Below are 26,878 nucleotides of genomic sequence, written 5' to 3'. Positions count from 1 at the left end.
ATCATAATCTGTCTAAATATTTATTAGCCGGCAAACTAAATTTGTTTTTTTTGGTCTCAGCTTAATATCTTAACTAAGGCTCTGAGTTCAAATGTGGATATTACTTTGTGGTCAGTTAGTGTACGTTGCCAAATGTTTCTCCAGCACATTTATTGGCTGCTGTCAGACCGATTTAAAGTACAAATGCTTTTCCTTTGGTTGAAAAATTAACACTTTTAAAACATAATTTTTAACCTTTGTTCATTTGGTGTTGGAGTTTCTCAAAATGGGGCTAATTTTGGCTACTTCAAATATCGTTGGTCATGTTTATTTATAAAAATGTATCATATTTAATAAACTGACCAGATGTTTTCAATGTAAAATCTTTTCTGCAAAGTCATTGTAACTGTCAAATACATGTCGTGGAGAAAAAAGTATAGAAGTTCCCTTTTAAATGTGCTGAGTGGAAGTCTAATGTGGTAGAAAATCTACCTACATTTGCATTTAAGTGGATCTATCTAACCATCCATCTATAATTTGTTGTTTTCTTATCAAAAAGTCCTCTGATTCATGACTCCAGTTGACACCTCAGTTTTAAAGATTGTTACTTTAATAAAATAGAAATTATATTTGCTGGTCATACAAATGCCCAGTTTAAAAACTCAAAAGCTAATATATATATATATGTATATATATATATTAAAAAAACAACACACACACACACACACACACACACAAAAGATCATTTTAAACACCACAACATCATACATTTATCCACATAATTAAATTATTAAATATACCTTTTAATTTTAAAAAAAATGCCATATTGAAGTGCATCTCAACCTAGTACAGCTGCTCAATAGAGACTGCATAGCGGTAACATCAGTGTGCAAGTCTGCTGTGAGTGGAGTGAGTGCAATGGAGATGAAGATGCTCAGGCGATATTGTGGAGCAGAGCGATGGTCAGAGAGATGAGGGTCAGCGAGGAGGAACAGACGGACACGGAGGATCCAGATTTAATGAAGGGCTCTGTGTTTTTGAGCATCCAGTCCTTCTCATCATAAAGTTTCTGTTCGTCCAGTTCAGGACCCACCAGCCTCCGGATCGTCTCGTAGTATTTATTCAGCCACTGAAGCTGGAGAGACAAGACCACTCTTACTGAAACTCATAAACGAGCCCCAAAGGTGTTCAGTTCTGTAAAAACCGATGAACTTCACTCCAAATCCCATTAAGAAAATGCACAAAGATGAACAGAACACATTTTAATACTGTATCTTCTTGTTCTAAGGTGTTTCACAGGGATCAATACTTGGACCCATTTTATTTCCACTGTGCATCCTGACACTTGGTCACATCTACAAACAAAACTTAGCGTGGTCAGATTATAAAGTAGCAGATATGCAAAGTGCCGCCGACCACAGGCCGGACCAAAGGATTAAAATTTGGTCCAACCAAAAGAGGTTGTTTCTGTCTGGATTGTAGCATTGTAACAACATAATTATAATAATGATATATGGCAACAAAACAAACCTGCACATATATTTTTCTACATTCATATCGGAAAGGCTATCAGTTGAATTGATATCATGCAGACGTCAGACGCATGCCTTTTACAAACCAATGCATGTTAAGTATAAGGACGGAGGCATGTTGTGCAAATTTTTGTAGTTTGTTCTCAAAACAAAACAAAAAAAACAAAAAAACGGATCAAATTTTTAAAATGTAACAAAACAGAAACCTTAATTTGCACTTAGTCTGCACTTAGTCTGCACTTAAACTTGGTCTGTGAGAATCGACAGCCATGCAGCTATGTAAGGCTGAACGTAGGCACAGTGGTGCTTTGAAATAAATACTAAATAAATCTCAGCCTGCTAACATGTTGATGTTAAGGAGATTTAATTTTTGCCATGTTCACCATCTAAGTGTAGCGTTATGGCATGCTAATATTCAGTAATTACCTGTAAATGGAAAGTACAGCTGGCAGTAATTTTACATGTATTTTAGTCAAAAACAACAAATGTACTAAAACTTCCACCTGATCAACACTCATTAGACATCTTTCCTCCTCTGACCTAAAGGCAGTCCATCCAATAAATGTTGAGATATTTTAATTTGGACAAAATCTATGGAGCCACATCACTGGCATGGATAGAAATCTACACGCTCAACTGAAATTAAAGAGTGGAAAAATATGCAAAATTAAATTAAAATGTATATATTTTTATAGAACCATTTAGGTTATTTTCTAAACGTTATCACTTTGTCAACACAATGTTCTTTCCGCTTCAATTAAGCTTAAAAAAAGTCACACATTTTCACATGAAAAGAAACAAAACACGGTAGTTGATTTCACACATGGTTTTGTTTTTTCAAAGAATGTTTTGATCTCTGAGCTGCAGAGAAATTTCTACTCAAAATGCAAAAGGGGATTTTAAGAGGAAACCAGCAGTCGTACAGCAGGAAAACGAAAGACCTGGTTGATACCATAATCTCTTATACCCAAAGGTATTTACAAATGAAAACAGGAAACTGGTCGTAGCTTTAGGGAAGTGAACTCACATTAAAACTTGTTACTGGGCATTTATTTTATGTGGCGGGATAGCACTTTTTAGGAACAGTAATTTGTCTAACTAAGACATAGATAATGCGGTCAGATGGTATTTCTTACCTGTTCTGAGCTGAGGAGAGAGGTGTCAATCAACTTCCTGTCATATGGAACCAGCGACACTGTGTCAAAGGTCAGGGAGTTATGTCCATACTGAGGGAAAGAGAAACCCATTCACAAATAAATTACCTTGACATTGCTTTCATCATGCATCATTATTATTGTTATTATTGAATATTCTAGTTCCAGGGCGGCACAGTGGTGCAGTGGTTAGTGCTGTCGCCTCACGGCGACAAGGTTCTGGGTGGAACTTTGGCCGGGGGGCCTTTCTGTGTGGAGTTTGCATGATCTCCCTGTTCCTAAGTGGGTTCTCTCCATCATCCATTGTAAATAATGGATGGATGGAATATTCTATTTCATCAATAGAGTGCTGTTTCGTTTCTACCTTTGTATTAACAGGTACGGTCACAACAACGTCTTCGATCCGGATCCCGAAGTCATTCTCCTTGTAATATCCAGGCTCTGAGAGAAAAACACACACATTTAAGAGATGAAATTCAAAGTTAATTTCCTTTAACCATCTGGGCTTTTTGCCATTATTTTCATTTTAGCGTTGCCTCTTAATAAAATAAAATAATTAAAAAAAAAAAAGCATTAAATTCAGTCCAGTAAGATAAAAAAGTAACTGATGTTTTCTACACAACCTGGATGATGCTGCTGTAAAACAACATTATATTAGAAAACAGTTTGACAATATAACATTTGAGTCCTTTTTCAGTCCTTCTTGGTTTCTTCAAACTTGCTTCACATAACAAACAAAAGTGTCAGCTGAGTGCTTTTCCAGTTGTTCACAACTGCAGTGACCCTGCCGGGTTAACATGCTCACCACGTTGTGTTATCTGTAATGGGTTTGGATTTATTTTGAAAAAGAAAGAAGTCTCACCGATAGACGTGAACATGCCGGCTCTGAAGGGAATGTTGTTGCCCTGAAAGCCAACCGGCCCTGAGAAAATATTACAATATTACGTGATTTAGGTACAGGTTATTTCACAGATTAATAGTGGAAGCAAAGTTTAAAAACATTTGTTTCATGGCAACATTGTCACACATTTTACTACCAACATAAACTTTTATTATAAACCACCAGGTTTCTTCAGGGATTAGTCAGTTGAATTTAAGAACTTGTCAGACTTTTTACTACCAATTTCATGATCAAATGAAAACCAGCAGCGATGATGGGCTTGTATTTTTATGTTTGTTTATTTTCCCATTATTTCTGTATGTGTGGGCACTAATTCTTGTTCTGCTTCAAATTCTTTGTGGTAATTTATGTTAACCTGGAAAACACCAGCAACGGAGGTTTACTTACTTGGATATTTATGCATATTTTCAGTAACCTAGCATGACATGGATCTGCATTTACGTGGAAAATGTTTACATAACTTATGTTTCTTCAAGGAAAAACAACATCACTTTGCAAACCCCTTCTACCACCCTCTGACTCATTCTCTTAAATTGTGGTTTTCAGTGATATAGTCGCATTAAAAGGGTTTGCGTCATAAAATGAAATGTGTGCTCTTACACACAAATTGCTTGCACTCTTATGAATTGTCTCATGATCAGTTAATAGCCCTACTGTGTAAATTAATTTAATTTAATGTAAAACCTTAAACGGCCTCTTTCGCATCATACTTCCCAGTGTTTCTAAGCATCAAATTGAACTGAAATCTGCATTGGTCTTCTGTTTGTACTTTGTATTCACTGTGATATCTGTATAAGAACATATAGAATCTAAAATAGTCATACACTCATGAACTCCAAAGTAGTTCCCAACGCCGTGACCTGTGCCGTGACCGTAGTTCAGGCCCACCTCCCACAATGCCCGGCGACCCAGCATCTCCATGTTTACACCTGTTGATAAAAAAAAGGCCACACAAAGAGCTTGAATCAAACCTCCTGCTGCTGATACATGACTGTGTCTGCCCACAAATGTTGTGGAGGAAGAGAGCTCTCTAGTGGAGACACCAGGCAACATTTCAAGGAAGATTTATTGTAAATCTCATTTCAAATGTGCATGGATGTTTTTCATTCCCACCTCTGGTCCCTGAGGGAAAAATGGTTCGAGATATCTCAATGTTTCCCATGAGCACTCGAGTGAAGGCCTCCTGTGAGATGAAACAAGTGACGCAGAAATGATATTTCGAAGGAATATTAAATGTTTCATGAAAGAACCTTTACAGCCAAACATTGCCGACTTATGGAATAATGTCAACAAAGTAATATCTAAATTATCATGATTGACTGCTTTGTGAATGATTTGAGGGAGAAAATGTAAACATCCCTTAAGTATGAGTGTTACCTTTTGCATGTCTGTTGGATTTCCCCAGTGAACTGTCCGAGTGATGTCAGTGGTCCCGTCTCTGACAGCAGTGAAACAGGGTGACTCATTTTAAATTGCATGTGATGTGAAGTGAAACTGGATGATTGTACGAGCAGGGAGGGTTTTCACTCACAGATACTGTCCACCAGAGTCGACTAGGTACATCTCATCAACTGTCAACCTCCGGTTGGTTTCATTTGAAGGGCTGCAGCACAGGAAAACAGAAAATGATAGCAACACTGCACACTCATGATCGTAGTAAAAGGACTATTCCAATGTTTGTTTTTTTAAAGGTTTGAGACTAGCAGATATAAAAATAATAAACAATAGGAGGAAAAAGATGTATTAAGCTTTCAATACATCAGGGTAAACTGCTATGTGTACTGGAAACGTCTGTAATCATGCCCCATTTAAAAAAGAAATCAGCCAAGTAAATGTCGCTAATTATAGACAAGTATCAATTTTCAAACACATAATTGCTGAATATGTTGTGCTCAAGCAAGTGGAGGAGAATTTAGTCAGACTCACTCTTCTGTATGAGTTTCTGGTATCTGACTTTGGAGCTCTTTTGACACTTGTTTTATTCATCGGTTTGACCACATTAAACCTCTGCTCTTACTTGATATGCAAACATCCTCTCACTGTAAATTATACTGAACAGCTGTCAAAGCTGCAGTGTGTGGATTTTGGACATGACTGCTGAGGTGCCATTCCGCAAGTGTCTATTTTAGGACCTCTTAAATTTCTTATGAATATAGTATAGTGACAAGCCAGCAGCTGTCTGCCTCGTCTCTCACCACAGTAAATGGAATATGTTTGGAGTTTTGGACTGTTGGTTTGACAAAACAAGATATTCATCAACATCAACTTGGGCCTTGATGTTTTTTGGTTTTTTTTCCATTTTCCGATGTTCAATATCAGCACTATCTGAACATAATTTTTTCCCTCCTCTCCTTTCTCATTGACTCTGTTTGAAGTCAGTTATCTCAGTCAACATCTTTTCCACTGACAGCGCGGCCAGTGTGTCTCAAACTGCAGCAGTAAACGAGGCTCTGTGTGTAGCTGCCCAATGTGTGCACACAGCTAGTGTCTGTTAGAAGCCTCCATCAACACAGATATTGACATATTTACTTGGATGATACTCGTACTCGTTAAAAGTACGTTATCTGTACCGGAGACTCGTTTCAGTCGAGTAATCGTCTCATGCCTAGAAATAACCCAGTTTTCCTGAGTTCCACTTGAAGTTTCCGTTCCACTGCCAGTCAGACAGCAAAGAAGCAGGAGTAACCGTGTAATGACGTAATGGCGGATGTGAACTGAACCTAAAAGAAGGCGTCGAGAGTTGTGCGATCATATTAGATAAAGAAATGTAAAACAATACAGATTCGCTGCCAATAAAAGAGGGACGGTCCGGGGCGCACATCTCTACACCCTGTGGAAAATCTGAAACCACCAACTGAAGAGCAGCCTCAGGTCCCGTGGTTGACAAAAGTTGAAGGACTTGCATACACTCTCATTTGGCGGGCGCCCTGCACCAGGAAGTATATGTATTTACACAGAACATTTGTAAACCGTTTTTATTGAATGCTTACAGGTGCTGACAGACTACCAGGTGCACTTTACAAGCAAAGTGTTATTATATAATTAATTTATGTTTTACATTTTAAAGTAGTACTTTTCTTCTCTTGATGTTGATGGGGGCGGTGCCCCCTATTAACAAAGCGCCACTGTTCAATAGAGTAAACCATTAATGGATAATGATCCTAATCATTAACTGCAACCCTTTTAGCAACAATTCCTAACAATTAATGATTCATTAAACACCATCTGAACTTTGATTGTTTCTTTGTTAAGACATTTGATATAGACAGCTGTTGGATGAGCCTGTTCTGCTCAGTCCAGCTGTTGGACAACTACATTTCAGAACAAAATGCAAAAAAATATTGTGCAAAATGTATGAAATATATCAATTAAAACTCATGTTGAATGTGAGTAATTTAGAAGGGTAGCACTGCTGCCAGTATACCTCATAGTACCGCAACAGAAGCTGCATCAAGTTAATGATGTAATAATCATTTTAAATATTGCTGTGTTGTGGAACAACACACAAGTAAAAATCCATGTGTAATGTGGTTTTAGGATTTTATAGTTTAGTTTTTGATTTGATTGAAATGTGAAGAAATACCTGTTTCTTCAGAAGTAACTACACCCAAAGTGGTCTTTTAAAAATGTGAAAAGAAAATATATACATATGTGACCTGAATGAGGAAGACGTAGTCAGTGAGGAGACAAAGAATATTATTTAATATTACCTGTAATGTGCAAGAGCAGCATTGGGTCCACTTGCAGAGATCGTTTCAAAGCTTGGGCCTCTGCTGTCCTTCTGTTTGCTGTAACGATGTTTATATTAACTGAGACTCAACTATGAAATGCAAATATCTGAGATTGACATGAAGTATTTTATAGTCTCTAATCTGTAAAATCTTTAAAGCTCTAGTGCACTTATAAATAAATATTTGTAATTTCAAACACAGTAGCAGGACTCAAATACTGCCTGTCAGCTCTTCTATGCTTTGTGTAAACATGTGCTCACTCACTTGCGACACTGATTGACATAATCTGAAGCGGTCAGCTCAGTCTCCTTCCCCGCTGGTACGACCTTTTCCAGCCACATCAGCAGCTGGATGACGGCGACCGCATCCCTCACCTGCACAGAGCCGCAGGAGAGTCTCAGCATCAATCACAACATACAGACTGAAAATGTACACGACATGTTGTGAGGTCGCTGAGACATCTTTGGACTGGGTAACAAATGCATCAAGGTTTGTGTGCACTGGAGTGTACGAGCTATCAATGATAACCATCAATAAATGTCCCACTGGCTTTTCACAGTGGCGAGGGATTCCTGCTGATGTAAATGGCGTTCTGGTTTTGTACAACCTGTGTGTGTCTGTGTGCAGAAGACATACATGAGCATCCCTCAGTATCCGCTGCTCAGTCTCGTCTTTCACGGCTTTAGTCGTCAACACAGGAGAGTAGGAGCTCGTCATTAGCCTGTCCTGCATGGTGGCAAAAAAAAAAGAAGTTAATGATTAATACAGAAATGTATCCAACAATGCAAGTAAGCCTTTTCCTCTCCTTTACCCAACAACACTGACACTAATGTTGTTTGAACAAAGTTGTTATATATATTAGATATATTTATATATTTTTGCTACACAGCAAAGTCATTAATGACTCATATCCAGGATGTAACAAGGGAACAATGGATAATTAACACAGGGACACAGCATCAGAACACAGAAATGTAATTTTCATTTGACTGTTTGTTTAAATCCTTGAAACTGAAGAGTTGATTGAAACCGAGCAGAGCAACAGTGTGGTGATAACTCTGTGTGGGCTCTTCAATGTGAACGAGCCCTTTCACATTTCACATACACAATCATTTCATCTGTTGTTTGTATAAAAATATTGATGAGTGGAGCTTTAACAAAAACATATCTATCCAAGCAGCTGCCAACAAGAAGTGACTCACTGCAGCGGCCCTAATTATAAAATACAGCAACAGTACAGCAATAAAAACAGGTTGCTACACAATGCATTCTACTTAAGATATAATACTGATACAACATTGTAAAATGAGCAGCTGCCAACAAGAAGTGACTTAACACAGCCACCTTAGTTATAAAATATACCAACAGGACAACGGAAAAAACACATTGTTACATAGTGCATCACACTTAAGATAAAAAAAAGGAATATAACAGTATAAAATGATTTTAGATTATAATGAGATAAAATATAATATGTAATATATGTAATATATTTGCATACCTGTGGCGTAATGATCTCATAAAGTGCGTAGTTTGTGTACTCTGTACCGATCCACACTTTAACCCCAGGCTGAGACACATACGTCTTCAGATGGTTGAGCACAGTGTCGTAGCTTTTCAGCTGCACGCAGAGCGCCCCGTCACAGGAGGCGTTCAGGTACACCTTCAAATCCTCGGCCACTCGGTTGGTGTGGAGAAAGACCCTGGTCGATGTTGAGGGAAGGTACAAGACAGGTTTGCATGTTACATGATACACAAACAATCACGAGCTGTTACAGGAAGAAGAAGAGGAACATGAAGAAAGTTCAAAAGGAAACCAGTAAAATCCCTGCAAAAAGGACTTACCAGATCTTATCCATTGTGAGTAATGTGTAGGAGTAGAAGAAGGGATTGTATGGGATGTCATTGCCGCGCAGATTGAACAGCCCTGAAAAATATAAACCACCCCTGACCGTCAGCAGCAGTACGCACATTCGTTTTCATCATCGAGATCCACTTAGGCCCTGAGGCGCTGTTTGCATCTATTGTTTGCATCTGACGTGCGTGACTTTCTCTGCGTCGCCGTCCTTCAAAAACAGACTCCCTAATTCTGAATTCAGAAGTCGGTGTCAGAAACGGAGTGAAGTACAGACCGCCTCCTATGCGGGTTTTGAGGAAGACGCTTTTGAATAATTCACTGTTCATTTACAAGATGCTGAGCTGACAGTCAGGTGACCTCTGCTAAAGTCCTGCTTCAGTGCTCATCACAGGTTCAATCAAACCTGTTTAAAAAGTTGCCTTACTGATAATAATGGATTATAAAATTCGGTGGATGAGTAGACTCCAAGGAACTGCCATTTTTGCATTTTGTCCATTGTTTTTTGTTTTGTTTTGAAAACTATATTATTTATTAGGTACTATGTTTATATGTTTGTGCTTGCACCCTCTGTAACAGTTCATACCCCTGTTGTTAAGACGTGTTTTTTTTTTAAATGTATTGTTAGTTTATTATTATTCAATAGAACTATCAGAAATGCTCCTTTTCTACTCAGCCGGCTGGCGGGCGTGTCGGTGTCGGTGTTTCATTGATAGTAGCTTGTAGACGGCCAGAGTGTTGGTGTTACAGCGTAGAAAGGAAGAACCACAGAAGACAAGTTGTCAGTGGTACTGAGGAGTGAGGACCTTTCAAACATGTAACCAGACCAGTTAAGCAAGTTATTAGTGCAGGACACTGGACATATGATTAACAAAAAGACAAAATAAAATGTTAATTAACAGATATGTTCTTCTTTTTGTAATAAATAGTGTTATGTACTTTTTGTACATTTAAGTTTATTATAAAACTTTAATTAATTAGTGGGGGGATTTAAATTCTGTTTCTGTGGTGGTCAAAAGCTACCTTGGACTTAATAAAATACATTGACATTAAGAGCATTATTTATTGAAAGACATTTGAATAGCTTCGAGGATAAAGTCGTAGTTACTTACAGGCCGTTTCATCCAGCGCTGAGAGCAGAAGAGCGGTGGGCTCGTATGGATTGTTCCTCATCTGATTCCGTATGTCCTCCACTTTCATCTGCCAGGACCTTTCTGCAAACAGACACATTTTACTTTCACTAGCATCCAATGACAATAAACATATTCATATTCACTTGTGTTCAACATTAAGTTTTATTATCTGTCTTCATCAGAATTCCAATTAAACCTGCATTAGTGGAAAACTACAATGGTTAAATATGATCTATTATCTATCTAGTATTGATATATTAAAGTAACTTTTTAGTAAACAGTTGCCTATCTATACATCCAGCTCTTATGAAACAATATTATCATTCATTTAGAAGACATTTTTACATCCACATGATTAATATAAGTCCATTGTTGTTTTTCCTTTTAGCTCTGTTTTGGTCTCCACCGACTTCTGAGGGAATTATTTGACCATTAGGCCAATATATACTTAATTTGTTATCCACGCAGCTGCTAACTTTGTTTGCCATTTGGTTTTCAGAAAATAAAGTTGATGAGAGCAGTGAAAGCGAAGCAAAATAACACTTAGTTACTCCTTAAAGCAGAGGGACACTGCAGAGTCGATCCAGTATTTCTCTGTATGTTACACCTTTCGTTTTACACATTCAGCCATTGTTAATATAAAATATTGATTAGTGCATCTCTAAGGATGTTAAAAGGAGTTCCATCTGTAAATGTGATGCTTCCCACTATGTGTAGACCCAAATCAGTGCTTTTCCAGGAACCTTTCCGTTTTCTTTGCCATTCCTGTCATCTGCAAACTTCTCATCACTTTATGGCCTCCACTCAGACAGGCAGCCAAGTATAAGAACAAGCTTTCATATCCAAACAATCAGACAGCAGTTACTTAAAGCCCTGCGTGGAGTACTTTATCCAGATTGCAGTCAAATGTACAAACACACACACAGACCATTAGGTTTATGATGCTCTCCATTTGTTCCATTTGTCTATTCTCCAACCATAAAGACTAATAGGGCTCCTGGGCGTCCAGACAACTTCCTCACATCCAGTCTCACTAAGTATTTGATCTGTCAGCCAGCCATGAAGACATGAACAGACTGGCTACTGCTGTGTTTCCAGTTTGCAGGTATTTATCAGCACACAGATAAAAAAAGGCAGCACACAGGCAGACCGGCAGGCTGCAGCGTGTGTGTACAGTACAGACACAAACACACATAAGGATACTCACGTATGACTCTGTCAGGCAGGCGCGTCAGGTTGTGAGGTGGGATGGGCGGTCTTGTCTTCCACACTTGGTCGACCAGGTTAACAGGGAGGGACTTGAGGCTACGATTGCTCGACTCCAGATTGATGTCGTAATCTTCCTGTGTTTCTAATGGAGGAAATTGCAGATGATTACACACACCGAACCGAATTAATCACAAGTAAACAGTCTCTGTGGCGTCTGGAGGCTCTGTCAATAATTTTCCATCTACACGGGCGAGCGCTTTATTGATGTTAACCTGGACCGACAGGAGGGGTGAAGAATTGAGACTCACTGAGGGAGAAGAGGAAGGGATCAAAGCCGATCATGCCGCCCGGTGGAACCTCAGAGATGAGCCACTCTGCGACACTGCTGACTGACACTGGAGAACATCACACACGACACACTGTAGTCAGGTGATTACTGACTTTAGAGAAAGTGACACACAGATTGGAGAGTATTTTCATACCTCACAACAATAATAAGAACCATCTTTTTTTTTCAAACTGCTTTGTAACAAAATGTGGTTTAAAAGATTAAATTGTGTATCAGTTTTACTAAACTGCAGTAAAAAAAATCATTACATATTACAGTCTCCATTAGTTGGAATATCATGATAGAGAAAACCTAAATGCACTTTGAATAAACTCATCTGTTTTATATGCACAATAAACACGATATAAGAGTAATTATAGAAATAAATGATTACTTTTACAAGCACTAAAAGATTTTCTTTCACAGGGTGAGAGATCAGTGTTGTAGGAAACACAAGGCGTTGATACTTTCTTTATGTTCTGTAGACATTAGCTACGTTCCAAACACTCACTTTTTCGACTGCATTCACACTGTCAAGTATGGAAACATGCAGTGTACTAAAGGCAGCCGGATGATATTATCAAAACTCTCCAAAAATCGAGTGTGTAACGATCGACACTTTTTACACTCAGCGGTCACCATCTTCGCTACATAGCTGAAAGAGACCACCGACGTAAAGTAATTCCAAACTGTGGCATCTAAGGAAGTTGCAGTTGTTGCAAAATGCCACAATGTGTTTATTGTCTGCATTAAACAGAGGGCACAAAAACACATTAATTTCTGGGTAAAATAATAAAAGCCAGAAGATATTGTATGTTCGCAGGTGATGCATTCAAATGTTACAGCTATTTCCTGTAGGTGCAGAACAACAGCGTGCGGTTTGAAACAACACTACCCTGTCAACATTCAAGCACTATGCCGTTAAGAGTACTTGTCAACAAGAAATCAATGTCTGAGTTCATTTGTCAACACTCTGACTTCCCTTCCGTGTCTGTGGCTCTCAGCCATAAAACCATATGCTGCTCACTAAAACTTTCTAAGACAACTTGCCAAAGTAGTTTACAGCAAAATATTCCTCAAAAACAAATAACTCGAGCGTTTGTTAAGAAATATTTTCAGCTACGGATGAATACACGTTTGGTGCTCTCGGGAGAATTTACAGCGCCTGGGTGATGTATGTGTGGCTGACCCAAACTAAACCTCAGTGGTCGAGTAGGTAATATAAAAACATTTCACTCAGTGCTATGATGTTGCTAATTTATGGTTTTAACAACAACAAAGGAGCATAATGACACAGAGGAGTAAACTATTTCAGGCTTTAGCCATGCAGGCAATGTTTGTTTGCAGGATTAATTACTTTTTTTTTTTGGGAGTCTTTTGATTGGCATTTCTTCACATTATAAAAAAAATTAGAATGATCCTTTTAAGAAAATTCAAGCAATTAAGAAGCTGATCCAGCAAATTAACAACAAATACAGGAAACACAAACAACTGTATAAATGTGGTAACTTGTACACAATGACAGAACTAAGTCACAACATAGCGGAAGGCTGACAAGGACTACCAAAAGAAATCATAAAAATAGACTGTTTAGTTGAGCTTCAAGCTCCCAAGAAATCAGTTTTCTTGTGACTCGCAGCTTTTCTGTATGTGTTTGTGTTTTTTCTACTTGAAGACTGTTTATCAATGCAGCGTATGTGCTGTCAAATTCACAATGCGAGATGCAGTGCATTCAGCTCTCTTTGATGAAATGCTTGGCAGACAATAGGCACGGAGACAAGTGATAATTTGCGAGTGTCTCCACAACGACAAGCTGCTATGTATTGACTTCAGTGCTTCACAAATGTGTGAAAAGCAGAAAAAAAAAGAAGTGTTTTTGTGAGAAACAACAGGCCGTGACTTCAGTTTGTTTGTGATCTGTCTTCATCGTGTAAACCCTGTAATAGTGTGTGCAGCATTTGACAGGTTATTTTTGGGAAAAAAAACACCCACAAATATTTTTCTGAAATCCATGTGTGCTGCGTTGTCATAACAAGTAAGCACAATATGATCACCCCCACCATCTTTTTCCAGCTCCCAGTTGCAGTCCATCTGTCTCTCAGCTTGAACCCAGTAGCGGCTGTCTGTCCACAGGGCGGCCTTGGTCTGAGTGACTACGGCAGTGCCTGGTGAGAGGCAGGACAACAGCTGTGTTGTGCAGAGGGCAGCAGCGACAGTGAATTACAAATGACTATAAATGTCAGAGTTGAAATGGAACAATGTGTGATGAGCCAGCTAATAATGAAAAATGTGTGCGTGAGGGGAGAAACTGAGGGTGAATGAGAAATGTTCAGGGCAACCTGGTGATGTGTGATGAATGTATAACCGGGGTTTACATTATCATTCCAGTGTCACACCCTCACGTCAGATAGATACATGTAAATAGCAGCAGCTGAGTAGACCGCTGAATCTAAATTTTGCATGTCTGATTCATAACAGAGGCACAGAAAATGTGACTTTTCTTTATAGACTTTGGCACAGGTTTGCCCTGCCGTAAACAGCACTTTACTGAACTGTTATCAAGTCTCAGCCTCTCAGCTGTGCAACAGCTGAGAGGCTGAGAAATATGCATGATCATTAATTCTGCTCACCCTTAGAGCGTGAAAATCAATCTGATCTGAATTAATGGTCAAATTAATCTGCACTACCTTGTGCACCAACTAATGAGAAGATGCAATGGTGCGGTGAGTGAAAGCTATTAAAACAAATAAAGGAGGAGCAGGATGTACGGGAGGATGTGCGATGAAAGTAGAGGAGCGCGTGACCATGGCACTGAGATGTGAGGAGTTGAGTCACGGACAGGAGGAAGAGGAAGAGGAGGAGGAGAAGGAGGAGGGCTGTACCTGCGGAGCCTGTAAACGCAGTCATGAAGGCCATCCTGGCATCACGCGGTGCGATGTACTCACTCTGACAGGAAAACAGTCGGTTAGAACCACACACACACATTCATGTTTCACTATCCCCATTGGGGCACTCGTTGACAGAACGCATTGCCTTGGTCCTTTCCCGAAACCTTTACCATCACATCTAAACGCCGAACCTTAACCATCACAACTAAATGCTTAAACTTAACCATCTAAACTAAATGGCTAACCTTAATCCTTAACTTGGATTTAACCTTAATTTGAACCCTAAAGCCAAGTCTTAACTCTCTCTGTCTTGAATCTCCCCATGGGGACCTTTAGTCCCACAGTGTCCGGTGAGTGTGCGTTCAGTTTAAAGTCCTCACCGGGGTGTAAAAGCAAGCTAACATACAAACACAAACACACACACGACCTTCAAATCCAGATAAATGAATTATGAAGGACAGCATGATGTACCAGGTGAGCATCGGTGCCAGGGATAATGTAGGCAGAGATATTCATGGGAACCATTCGCTCTCGTAGCTCCTGCAGCCGGAGAGTGGTGTTAACTGCTGTGCTGGGGAGATACTGCAACACACACACACACACACACACACACACACACACACACACACACACACACACACACACACACACACACACACACACACACACACACACACACACACACACACACACACACACACACACACACACACAGTGAGTGAAAAGTCTTCAGATGTAATTAAAACCTGAGGAGCTGCTGATTTATTCCTTTTCTGTATCTCACGCTGTAATCATTAACTGTGGTGCAAGCGCAGTAATCATTAACTGTAAAACACGTGCAACACGTTTCTTAAATTTCATAAAAACAATGTGACTTCTAAGGTCAATTTCAGAACTTCATTACATGTAATTGAAAAAAAAAAAAGTCAATTGTAACCCTGTTCATAATTGTCACAGTACTTCCATGGTAAGTTGATTTTACCGGCGGGATCAGAGAGCAGTTCCTCTCAGTTCGCTCATTTACAACAGCACCAGCACTTTTTCCTGAAATGAGAAAAACACAGCGCTCAGAGACCTTGGAAAGGAACAAAATGTAGCGACCGAATTTAGCTACGTCAGCGCATTTTTAGATCGGTGGAAACTGATGCCCTTTTTTTGGGAACTCATTGTGTCGAGCCTTTTCAGACTGTCAGACCAATCTCTGTGATCAATGAGACTTGAGGTTCAGGATTAATGAGGACAACAGTTAAAATAAAGGAGACTGGACAAGCAGAGATGATATCAATCACATTAAGCACAACTGCTCCAATAGGAGGAAAGCAGTCAATCAAGTGTAATTCAATCATGTCCATGTTCATGGCTGATTTGCTGAACATGAAAAAAAAAAAAAAATGCAGTAGAGAGTATAAACAGAGGTGTAATCTCCCTCTAAAAGAAATTCTATGGAAAGAAATCCTGATGAGTGAACCAGCAGACATGCAGAGAACGGATGGTAATTCCTTAGGATAGATAAATACACGCAATCAAACAGATTTCAGTTGCAAAGCAGACTGTAACTAGTGCTATTACAACAACTGTCACATAAGACCTGTACTCTTCTCCATACAGAAACAGAAATATTGATCATCACAGTGGCTCATTGAAAGTCTTCAAACAAAGAGCAGAGTCAGAGAATGAAGAGGAACTTTTTACCTGTGAGTGCTGCCAGGCACAGAACCAGCAGCCAGCCACGGGAAGGCATCTTGAGCCCGTTGTAAGCAGATCTGCACTCAGAGAGGCCGGTGATCCGATGTGCACGCAGCGTATGTGAGAAAGTATGTGTGGGTGTCTTCCAGTAAGAGCATGACTCTCCTCTCTTTCTCTCTCTCTTCCTCTCTCCTTCCTCCTCCTCCTCCTCCTCCTCCTCCTCTGCCACAGCTCACTATCTCCTCTCCCTGCGGCCCTCTCTGATAGGGATCATGTGCAGTGGCTTCGGAAGTGGATCTTGGACACAATTCTTTGCTTCCTCAACAAAAATATGTGTCAAGCCCCGATGACCACCCACCTGCTTTTCTCCTGATTCACCTTTTCATCACATTATGAGAGGCTGAGAAAGATGCATCATCATTTAGCACATATGTTATTGATCAAAAATGATTTATATTATAATCATTTGTGTGAATAAGATGCTTTTTTGCTAACTATGTATTCAAAGAGGCAGTATTTTATTGAATAACATTAAAGCTGCTTATATAAAGAACATAAGTGGCTGCGTGTGATGGGAGAGTATTTAACTGTGGATACATAATGAAGGTATACACGAGTGTCTCTTCCAGCAGATCCACACATTGCAGGCAATTCCTTGCAATTCTGAGATTTACGTTGGAAACATTTGTGCTTTAGATATTTTTAAATCCTTGAATTCACGCCAAATCTATAATGCCACTTAGCTAAAAAAAAGAAGGAGGAGGAAGAGGAAGAGGAGGGGGAGAGTGTATGACCAGGAGATTTATTATAGTAGCATTACACTGTGTCTTTTAAAATCTTTAACTATCTTTTTTTATTTTGGTGGAATTTGTTTTACATCCTTTTATTCCTAAACAGATAGTTTGACATTCATGTAAATACACGAACTGACTTTCTTTTGGCGAATTAGGTAAGAAGATCCACAACACCTGTCCCTTAAAAATGAAGCCTTTTAACTTAGCCTAGCATAAAGAGTGGAACAGTAAGTCTTCTTCTGTATGAAACTGACAAAATTCACCTTTCAGCACCTGTAAAGCCCAATTAGTAACACATCTAATTTGAATAAGCTATAAAAAGAACTCGACTGTTATGCAGGTTTTATATAGAGGATTATGTCTTGGACCACCAGACTCTGCCTGCCTTCAGTCTTTGCTGTGATTATAGCTTTGAAACCCTGAATGTATGAAGGGTTCAGCGACCAGTACAGTAAGTGTGGATAAGTGCAATGACATTGAAGTCAAGTGTTTGTTTAGAAACGTGGTTCCAATAATAATGGTGGTAGTCAGGCTAGATGAAGCAATACAAACATTGAAGTAACAACAGCACATATGAATTGAGGCTGCAGTCTGTAAAGTCTGAAGCGGTCATACGATTGACTATATAAAAGTGGACGTATCTTTCAAGTCCGAAAAATGAGGCCAATGTGGAAGTACCATAAAGTGCAATACCATCGAGGGCCACAAGGGGTTTGCACCAAAAAGGCTCTGGCTCCATTCACTCTTGTCCAACTTTTCTCATTAAATACTAAGTCAATACATTTTTTCCATGAGTGAATTTGATATCGCTGACTAAAGTCCCTCCTTCTTATTCGTTTTCTAGCGGTGAGTCTGAAAATAATTCAATCAACAATTAGATATTAGACCTTAAAAAGCGTTACATTTGGGGTTGTGCCTGTTTGATTGACAGGCTTCAGGTGGGTGGGATGTAATGTTGTCTGGTTCCCAATCAGATCGTGCCAGAGCCACTGCTCACTCCATACCTGCTCATCCAAATACGGACATTTCTTGCTCCAAACTACTCCAAGACCAGCAAGATAGAGACGGACAAAAGCCGAAGTCCATGTGTCATATGGGCAGTTCACAAACCAATGGGTGATAGCAAACCCATATAATCTCAAAGTGAATTTGGGTCTGGAATATCAGGTTATTTCTTGGCTGTGTGCAGTGACTTACTGAAGTCCTGCTGACTGACGGAAGTCACTGTACTCTGCCAACCTTTGGACAGGGCCTGGCTGACTGCCTAGTCTTTATGCAAAGCTAAGTTAGCTAGGATCACTGCTGGCTTGAACCTTTCATCTAAGGCACAGACATGAGAGTGTGATCGGTCCTCTAATGTAAATGCAGTTTTCAGCAAAAAAAAAACCAACAAATAACTGCATTTTCCCTCACATTAAACTATTCTTAGTTTTTCCATTTACTTTTTTCATCTTGTGTTCAATTTGTTTCCTTTTGTGAAACCTTACCAAAAAAAAGTATCGTAGTGTTATCATAATATGGAGAGACAGGACTCTGAGCATTAATAACATGATTGGGCCAATTAGTAAGTTTGCAATGCAACTGCAAAACCTCTGTGGGGCCATGGATCAGACTGTTATTGCTGGATTTTGAATCTGGTGCACCAGATTTATACAGGCAGAGTACAACTTGTGATTTACTGGTACTGCAACTACCTGACGTGAATCATTTTCTACAAGGCAACACCTCCATGGTGCACTGGGATCCACCGGCTTTGAACATGACTTCAAAATCTAGTAGACCTTCAGACCACAGTGTGCTAAAAGAAGACACGGACAGTGATACGGGTAATACGCAGTGATCACAGAGCATCGTCTCTTAGTTCCTCTGGTGTCTGTTGGCTTTAAAATCAAAGAATATAAAAGGAAATTGTAAAGCTGATGAGGCGTCAAGTTTCATTAAGAGTCCCTTAAATTAAAAATTGTCCCTTTTTCACCCTGTGGTATGACACCGTCTAGACATTTTAATTGAAAAACAAGTAGAACAGGTTCCCGTGTTTTGAATGAACAATCAGGGGCTCTAATGTCCTTTTTTATAAAACAAAACTGTACTTACAGTGTGAAGCCATACAGTGGTACTATGAACTTAATGCCATCAGTATGCTAACATGATGATTAGCAGGTAAACTGTTTAACACGTTTAAAATCTTAGTTTAGTGTGTTAGAACATGCATTTGTTAACTAGAAAGTCAGGAAGCGACATCCTCTAGTGATTATGAATGTTTGAACAAAACTAAATAAAACCCAACAGTCGCTGAAATATTTCAGTCCCCACAGGAGTGATGAACTGACTGTCAGATTTGTTTTCAGCATGGTTAAAATAACGCGATTTCTGTGTTCAAAATAGGAAATAAACTATCATACAGCCAAATACACTGCATGCCACAAATGTTGCCTATCTGCCATTTCAAAATAATGTGTACTATATGGTTGATGTTTTAAAAATAATCTTGCATGAAAAACAAGTCCTCCTGATTGACTTCTCCATTAGAACAGAAAAGCGTAAATCTGCCATAAATGAATGTAGTTTCACACTGTGACTCTCCAAGCAGCTTAAACATTATTTTTAGAATGTGTGACCCAGATATTATGTTGGACATTTTATTATCTCATTCAATGATGCAGACCATCAGAGGAATTTTAATCAGTGTACAAGCCCCACTTGAAAAAGGTCTGATTTAAATCTGAAAGGCCTTTTAAATCAAACTAGAATTACCACCTTGTAGTTGTATAACTCCAGTCAAGTTGCAGTTTTCGACTATGGATGAGGAGAAATCATATTGCTTTGTCGCAACCTTGTGGACAAAACGTGCTAACCAACAATCGCAAGCAAAATCTAGCATCAGTTTTCAGTTTTCCTTTGAATTATTATAATATACAGAGTAGTAGAAGTTCATTTTTCTTAAAGAAGCTTGATAAATTGATCAGTTTAGTTAGATGTATATTAACTGAGATATAAACAACATAAACAGCTTTGATCATAGACATAGACTCACGTGTAGTACTCTCACATGTTAGTACACTGACTTGTGTAGTGCATCAATTTCAGCAGTGTAATATTGTTTCAAATGACACACTGCAGTCCTGCACTTACAGGCAACAACCGCAACATTTGAAAGTATCATTGCCAACATATCTGCTGATTTCAATTATTTTGTTGATTCCAGACATGACGGTATAAACGCATTTATGCACTCAAAACAGTATGTGATATGTAATATGTCATCAGTATTTCTCAGAGCTTTGCAATGAGGTAATTAAATCCAAAGGTCTACCTAAATTTAAATCAAAAACTAAACGTTCAGGCAACATTCTGAAAAAAAATGGAGTAATCCTTGACTTGCAATTTTGCCAAGTCCTGCAATTTTACTGCAACCCCCCCCCACCCCCACCCCACCCCCAACAACAACAAAAAACACTGAAAACTTGCATTGCAATTCTTGTAAAAAGCCGCCACAAAATCATGGAAGTGTAAAAATACTCTCGAACTAAATTGAAATGATGCATAAACCTGTAGGAGGGATTTCATTTGTAGATGTGTCAAATTTGATCAACTCAAATACTGTCATTAAAAGTGTAACTTTATAACTAAAATTCACATGACCTGATCTTAAATCTTACAAATGATGTGTAGTCTGCAGCGCCACAGAGTTTTGGAGTTCCTCGAAGCATTGCTGCATTAGCAATCAGTAGTAAACCCAAATGACCACTTGGGGGAGTAAGTGCACCACAATGTTTCATGCAGCCTCTGAGACGCAGGCCAAAAAGTACCTGAAGCAAAAATTACACACTTCACTAGACTGAGGCTAAATTATGTGTGTTTGTGTGGGAATACACACACCTGGATCAACAACAGAAGTCAAAAATAAGAGCATAGCACTTTTAAGTAAAAACAGTTAGGTTCTTTGGGAACTGTGATATTTCACCTCTGTACAACATACTAAGAGTACACAGTATATAATACTTTTTTTTTTCATCAGTTCTATTATAAATAAAGAAATGACATAAATGTATCCATTTTGTGTCGGAAATGATGAATGATAAATATTTATGTCAATAAAGCTGCATCTTTAGAAAGCCACTATCAACTAAACTTCAAACAGAGAAACAAACAGTCCTTTCAAAGATTTAAAGGCCCCGCAGGTGTTTTAAATAATCGGCTAATCAGACTTGTACTCAAGTTGAAGGTGTGCAGATCTGTGCTGTGAATCATGGCCACTGGACTCCTTGTTGTAATAAGAATGATAAAGTTGTCCTGGAGGACAGCTGTTGTATTCGAGACCGAGCTGTTCCGCAAACTCTGGCATCCAGAGAAGATGCATTTGAGATTGGTGGGAGATATAGCTATCTAGAAAACAGGTAGACTACAGCAAGTGTGGCAATGCGCTCCAGGTTTTTATGCCGATTCCTGTTTTCGGGAAGGAGTTGCGTAAAGTACAGTCATGGAGACACCATTTCAGCCCCACCCAAAAAAATGAACCAAAAAAAATGATGAGAAACAGTTTAACAGTCTAACTCCACAATTCAGTAATGTAGGTTTCACGTGTTTTCAGAGACTGCTGTCTGACATTTATAATGTATTCAGAAGCAAATCTCTGAATTTACTTTACACGGTCTTTAAAAGATACAACAGAACTAACAGCAGAGCAAGTGAGCTGTCAATCAAGCACAATGTGTGTATATACATGCCCAAAAAGCCCTGAAAAACCTGTAATCAAACAGAATTAGTGAAATACCCTGTGTAGGTAATGAGGTTGTGCAGCGCTTTGCATACACTTTGTTTGTTTCACATTTTAATGCTTCAGAATGTAGTATGGCTGTAAATTCTAATGTAATGTGAGTTTTATGTGACTCTATCTTGCTGTTTTTGGTTTATGAAAAGGAACCAATTTTGAATTAATCAATAATAGATCAGCAGTTCCTAGTTTTTGCAGGGTTATACTCGACTGTACTTGGCAGGGCAGACAATCTTGAGATAATGAGGGACGACTTCTCAGTGTGATACACCAACTGACTTGACGGAGTAAAAATAGTTATAAATAGTTAAATAAATAGTAAATAATGACTTGTTACTAATTCTGATATAGTCAATACGCAGGGATTCATGTCTGTAGTATCTCTGTCTGTTGTCTGGTAACTCATTATCCTGTACAGTATACAATCATTGATTCAGGAGCAACTCATTAGCAGTTTGTCAATTATCAGAATATTTTTGATTCATTCTGTGTTGCTGTTTAATTTTGTCACTTGATTGCAGCAAGCATGGGGAGTGGGTTAAGGGCACAAGGTACAAAAACTGGTGGTTCTGGCAGGGGAAGGATGAATGAGAAAAAGTAATCACCTATCTAAACATGACTAACATAATGTAACATAACATAACATGACTGACATAATGGGCTGGTGGTGCAGTGGTTAGCACTGTCACCTCACAGCAAAAAAGGTTCCGGGTTCGAATCCGGTCCTGGGACTTTCTGTGCGGAGTTTGCATGTTCTCCCTGTGCTTGCGTGGGTTCTCTCCGGGTTCTCCGGCTTCCTCCCATCATCCAAAAACATGCACCTCAGGTCAGGTTACCTGGCGCCGCGCTAGTGGCAGCCTGCTGCAGCATCTCCCCCCTGAGAGCCCCCCTGCTGTAGTGAAGAAATTTCCCCTCGGGGATTAATAAAGTGTATAAAATCAAAAAATCAAAATCAAATCAAATGACCACAAGGGGTCACTAGTGTCCAAGGTATTGCACTTTCCTTTCTCTCTCCAGTCTCAGTGAACACCCTCTTCTTCAAAAAGCTTGCTCCATTGTAGGTGCTCTCATTCCCAATCTACATCAATCGGACACAAAGTCATTTCTGTGTGTGTTTGCACGCGTGTACATCTGTGTGTGTGTGTGTGTGTGTCTGGGGATTCAGCGCCTGTGTCAGCCATCGGCCATGCTGCAGCGTGGAGATGAGGCTCAAAGTTATGGACCAATATTAATAAATGGTAGCCCTGGCAACAGTGTTCAGTGTGTGAGTCAGAGGAGCTCAGGCAGAGGGGAAGGCAGGGCACCGTGGCCGAACATGGATGCTCTCTAAAAAACCACCATCAGGTCTGGCTGCAAACTAGTGTCACATCTGTGCTGAACAGGCGTAAGAGGTCGGGCTGAATTACGATCAAATCAACATGAGATATTTACATCGGCGAGAAATCATTTTGGGGTTTTGGCACTGAGGGATTCAGAGGTTTGTTTGCTTTAAGTCATTGTAAACCAAAGCAATTACATGAAATGACTTGTGCAGGAGTGTTTGAATGGTTTCAACAACATGAAGGATTAGAGTACAGTAAGCAATTGTGGAAATACAACATGGGTGTTCCCCCTGCAGCTCTGGGATTACTGGGATGTTGTGGTTGTAATGCACATTCTCCCAATTCTCTGGGGGGGGTAGATTATATTTTTAATGTGACCATAGTGGTGGTTGTAGATTTTTAGGTTCATTAACGGGATATAAATCCTGCTAGATTACAGAGGGACAATAGGTCGTAACACAGTGAGATATAATGAGGAAACTTGGGAAACAAATTCGAAAGAGGCAAGAGCCGTAAATAAGTAGAAAAGAAAAGAGTTAATTGGTGGTGGCAGTCCTGTTCTGTTAAGCAGTCGCATGGAGGATTTTGTGACCTCAGTCACGTATACACAGTGCAGTCCTGTATGCAGCCATCAGTCTCTGTATATAGTAAACAACAACCCTCCAAGTTGGGGTCACTCACTTCCAATCTTTGAGTGGCCTTTGTTTGCTGTGCCACTGCAGAGGCCTGGGCAGGCTGATTACAAATCTCACCACTTCCCCAAGATTACAGCTACAACACAATTAAATGTTTGTCTGCTGCGCGATGCAGATTTTATAACTTCATGTTTGCTCAGAAAAGGCAAACTACAAAGTGATGCTTCCACCATGACTAGGTTAGGTTAGGTTAGGTAGTTACTTTATTTATGCCCGAGGGGAAAAAATTTCGCTACAGCAGCATACAGAAGCAATAAGATAATAATAGAACAATAGAAAAGCAATAAAATAGTAGTAAAAAATATAAAATATAAATATAATATAAAATGCACAGTATATACAGTACAGTATATATCTATATATATTATATACAAACAACCAAGAAACACAGTCAACAGTGTTATTGTTATGTGATGGATTCAGGGACACACCTCCCCAGTAGTAGAATAAAGAAACATGAATAGTCTGGACAACAAAAATAAATATTCTATAGTTCGTAATTATGAAATAACTATTATCAAAGCAAATTTAGCAAGGTTTGTTAATATTTCCATATGATTGCCGAGTAAAATAAAGTTTTCAAATTTAACAGTGGATTCAATCAATAATATTGTTTAAAGGTGGCGTGATCGTGATTGTGGAGAAAGATCGCTGATGTTTGAACTCAACAGCCTCAAAAACACCCTCCCACATTCAGGGAAGAGCATGACCAAGAAAACGACATAAACAACTGGACTAGCTCGACGTTACAGCGTTATAAAGCAAGGAAGTTAATGTTTCTTTCTCGTAACTGAAGCAAAACAAACTTTATAATATAAAATGTAATCAAATAAAGACATGCAAGCACACAGACATACAAAAAAAAACAACCCATAATGAGTCTAGTGGGAAAAGTAGTGAGAGGTAGTTGTTTAGATTGTTTTTACAAATCTTCTGTGACTCAAGAGAGCATCATAGGTTTGTAGCTAAGCTATCAAGGGAGGAAACATGACCTTGCATAGCATTTTAAAGTTTTAAATCTGTCCGAACAATCCCACTGTGATAGCAAACCTGATTTTTAAGGTGGCTTAAAAAAAAAAGTGGCTTTATAAGTTCTCACAAATGTTGCACAAACAACCCCATGAAATAAAGCGACCAATAACAGCATAATGTTAGCCAGGTTGTGGGGTAGCTCACAGTTTCCACACTCCTGCAGCTATGGCTGACATAGCATAACAAGAGCATATTTTGGCAAACGGGAAAGAAAGCTGAACGTCTACTAATTTAATCAAGATCAGGATCGATATCTCTATAAGTGTATTATAAATATCATGTGTGAAGGATATTTCATTTTGGCTGTATACTGGCTGTGTAGGGGACGCTCAATTATATCATATTTTCAGATGATGTTATTTGAGATAAGCAGTGATTGCAAACATCTGCTGCATTTGGAAAAATGTAACTTCTTTTCATCTGCGCCATAAACATCCAAACATCTTGAAGAAATTAGGAGATTTCAGCACCAGCCATATGAAATAGGTCTTACTTTTTTTTTCTCTTCCTCTTTACGACACAATACATAATTTTGGGTGCTTCAGCTGGGAGGAATACCTCCTCCTCTCATTTTGTTGACAAAGTGCTCTTAAATTGAGCTGGGAGCCGAAGTGAAACCAGATTGTTCAGAGAGATAGAAGAAACCCAAGATAACAGGCGGTAAATCAGACGCTGCTGAGACAAAGATTTGCAGCCAGAGATTCACATATAGAAGAGGAGTAACACCTTTCTGCAGTAGCCACAGACAGGAGACTTATAGCTTCTGGAAAAATGTGTTGTGTATAATGGTGTGCTGACGTTTTCATTGCACCTCCATGCACCACTTTCAGGATAAGTTTCTCACTGTAAGCTACAGTGATTGTATTTCTCACAGGATAAGAACAAGACAGTTTGCAGCCACACGAGCGGCTCCGAGAAGCTGTACTTAGGCGGAGCGTATTTTCAGCTAAATGCTCGCAAAGGCATTTTAACAGGTTCAGGATGGCAGTATTAACATGCTGATGTTTAGCAGGTGTAACGTTTGCCATACTTATCTTTGTTTACCTTGTTACATTTGCTTGCAGATAGTTGAATGTGAGTAACAAACCTGCAGTGTAGAATTTTTTCCTGCACCTTCTGCCAGAAGAAATTACAAAAACACCGTCGGCTGGTGCTTGTGGGCTCAGCCGGAGTCTACTCCAGGACTTCTGTTTTAGTTTTAAAACATTAAATAAATTGTTTTGAGAACCACAAACCTCACAGATGGACCGTATCAGAATTTTATCCAGTCAGAACAATAACATTTGGGAAGTCTAGAAGAGCCGCACTGTTGACTTTTTCTTCACCATTCAAGTTAGCATAGGGCCAAACCAGAAGTTAGTCGGCTTGCCGGTGCAAGTCTCTAGGGTGCATACTCATGTTCATGTTTCATAGAGCATGCCGAGTTTGCATTCATTTGGCTGGGCATGACAATGTCTCACCAGAAATCAGATTTTAAAACAGTTTACCGTGAAACGGAGAGATTTATCTGGCCATTGTAGGTTTAATCAGCGGTGTTTGAACTCTTTAGAAAAGGGCTTGACTGGAACGTATGTTCATTTATACATAAAAGGCCAACACTTTGAGAACACTAGTTCTCTAGGTGTTTGGTCAAAAATCAAACTATTGGAAAAATACCAATTTTGACCTGATGATGGCGCTGGGTTAAAAGTCACAGGGCCACCAAAGTTACAACAGTGTATTGTGAAGGGAACATGAATGTCCACACCAAATTCCATGATCATCCATCTGATTGTTAATGAGATATTTCATTCAAAACCACAAATGTGAACTGCATGATAGCACAAAAGTCAAAAGATCACAAACATCAATAGAATTCATCCTCG

The 26,878-nt window shown here is 39.2% G+C and overlaps 1 protein-coding gene across 1 annotated transcript; it reads right to left on the bottom strand.

The window, feature by feature from the left end:
• Positions 1–710: 710 nt before the first annotated feature.
• On the bottom strand, positions 711–16,465 carry xpnpep2 (X-prolyl aminopeptidase (aminopeptidase P) 2, membrane-bound). The gene is made up of 21 exons (XM_069694277.1): positions 16,403–16,465; positions 15,693–15,754; positions 15,182–15,292; positions 14,705–14,768; positions 13,883–13,987; positions 11,803–11,889; positions 11,493–11,636; positions 10,265–10,366; positions 9,143–9,224; positions 8,799–9,000; positions 7,934–8,023; positions 7,562–7,671; positions 7,277–7,354; positions 5,098–5,169; positions 4,944–5,004; positions 4,680–4,749; positions 4,391–4,495; positions 3,528–3,587; positions 3,030–3,106; positions 2,648–2,737; positions 711–1,114 (listed from the first exon to the last, which is right to left on the bottom strand). Exons 1-21 carry the CDS (start codon positions 16,449–16,451, stop codon positions 914–916), a joined length of 2,022 nt encoding a protein of 673 aa, XP_069550378.1. The 5' UTR covers positions 16,452–16,465; the 3' UTR covers positions 711–913.
• Between the last annotated feature and the right edge of the window lie 10,413 nt (positions 16,466–26,878).

Source organism: Brachyistius frenatus, unplaced genomic scaffold, assembly GCF_029030835.1.
Source record: "Brachyistius frenatus isolate BFR_SWC_R1_liver_20210118 unplaced genomic scaffold, ASM2903083v1 Contig_17, whole genome shotgun sequence".
NCBI lineage: Eukaryota > Metazoa > Chordata > Actinopteri > Embiotocidae > Brachyistius > Brachyistius frenatus.
Note: the sequence above shows the minus strand (reverse complement) of the source record. Positions and strands in the feature narration are given on the sequence as shown.

Bases quoted from the DNA above. Each gene is read 5' to 3' on its own strand.
- xpnpep2 (XM_069694277.1), bottom strand. From the start codon at position 16,451: ATGCCTTCCCGTGGCTGGCTGCTGGTTCTGTGCCTGGCAGCACTCACA. The intron at 7,355-7,561 runs GTGAGTGAGCAC...ACATCGTTACAG, and splicing joins TATGTCAATCAGTGTCGCAA to CAAACAGAAGGACAGCAGAG. The intron at 5,170-7,276 runs GTAATATTAAAT...CCTGTGCTGCAG, and splicing joins GCTGCTCTTGCACATTACAG to CCCTTCAAATGAAACCAACC.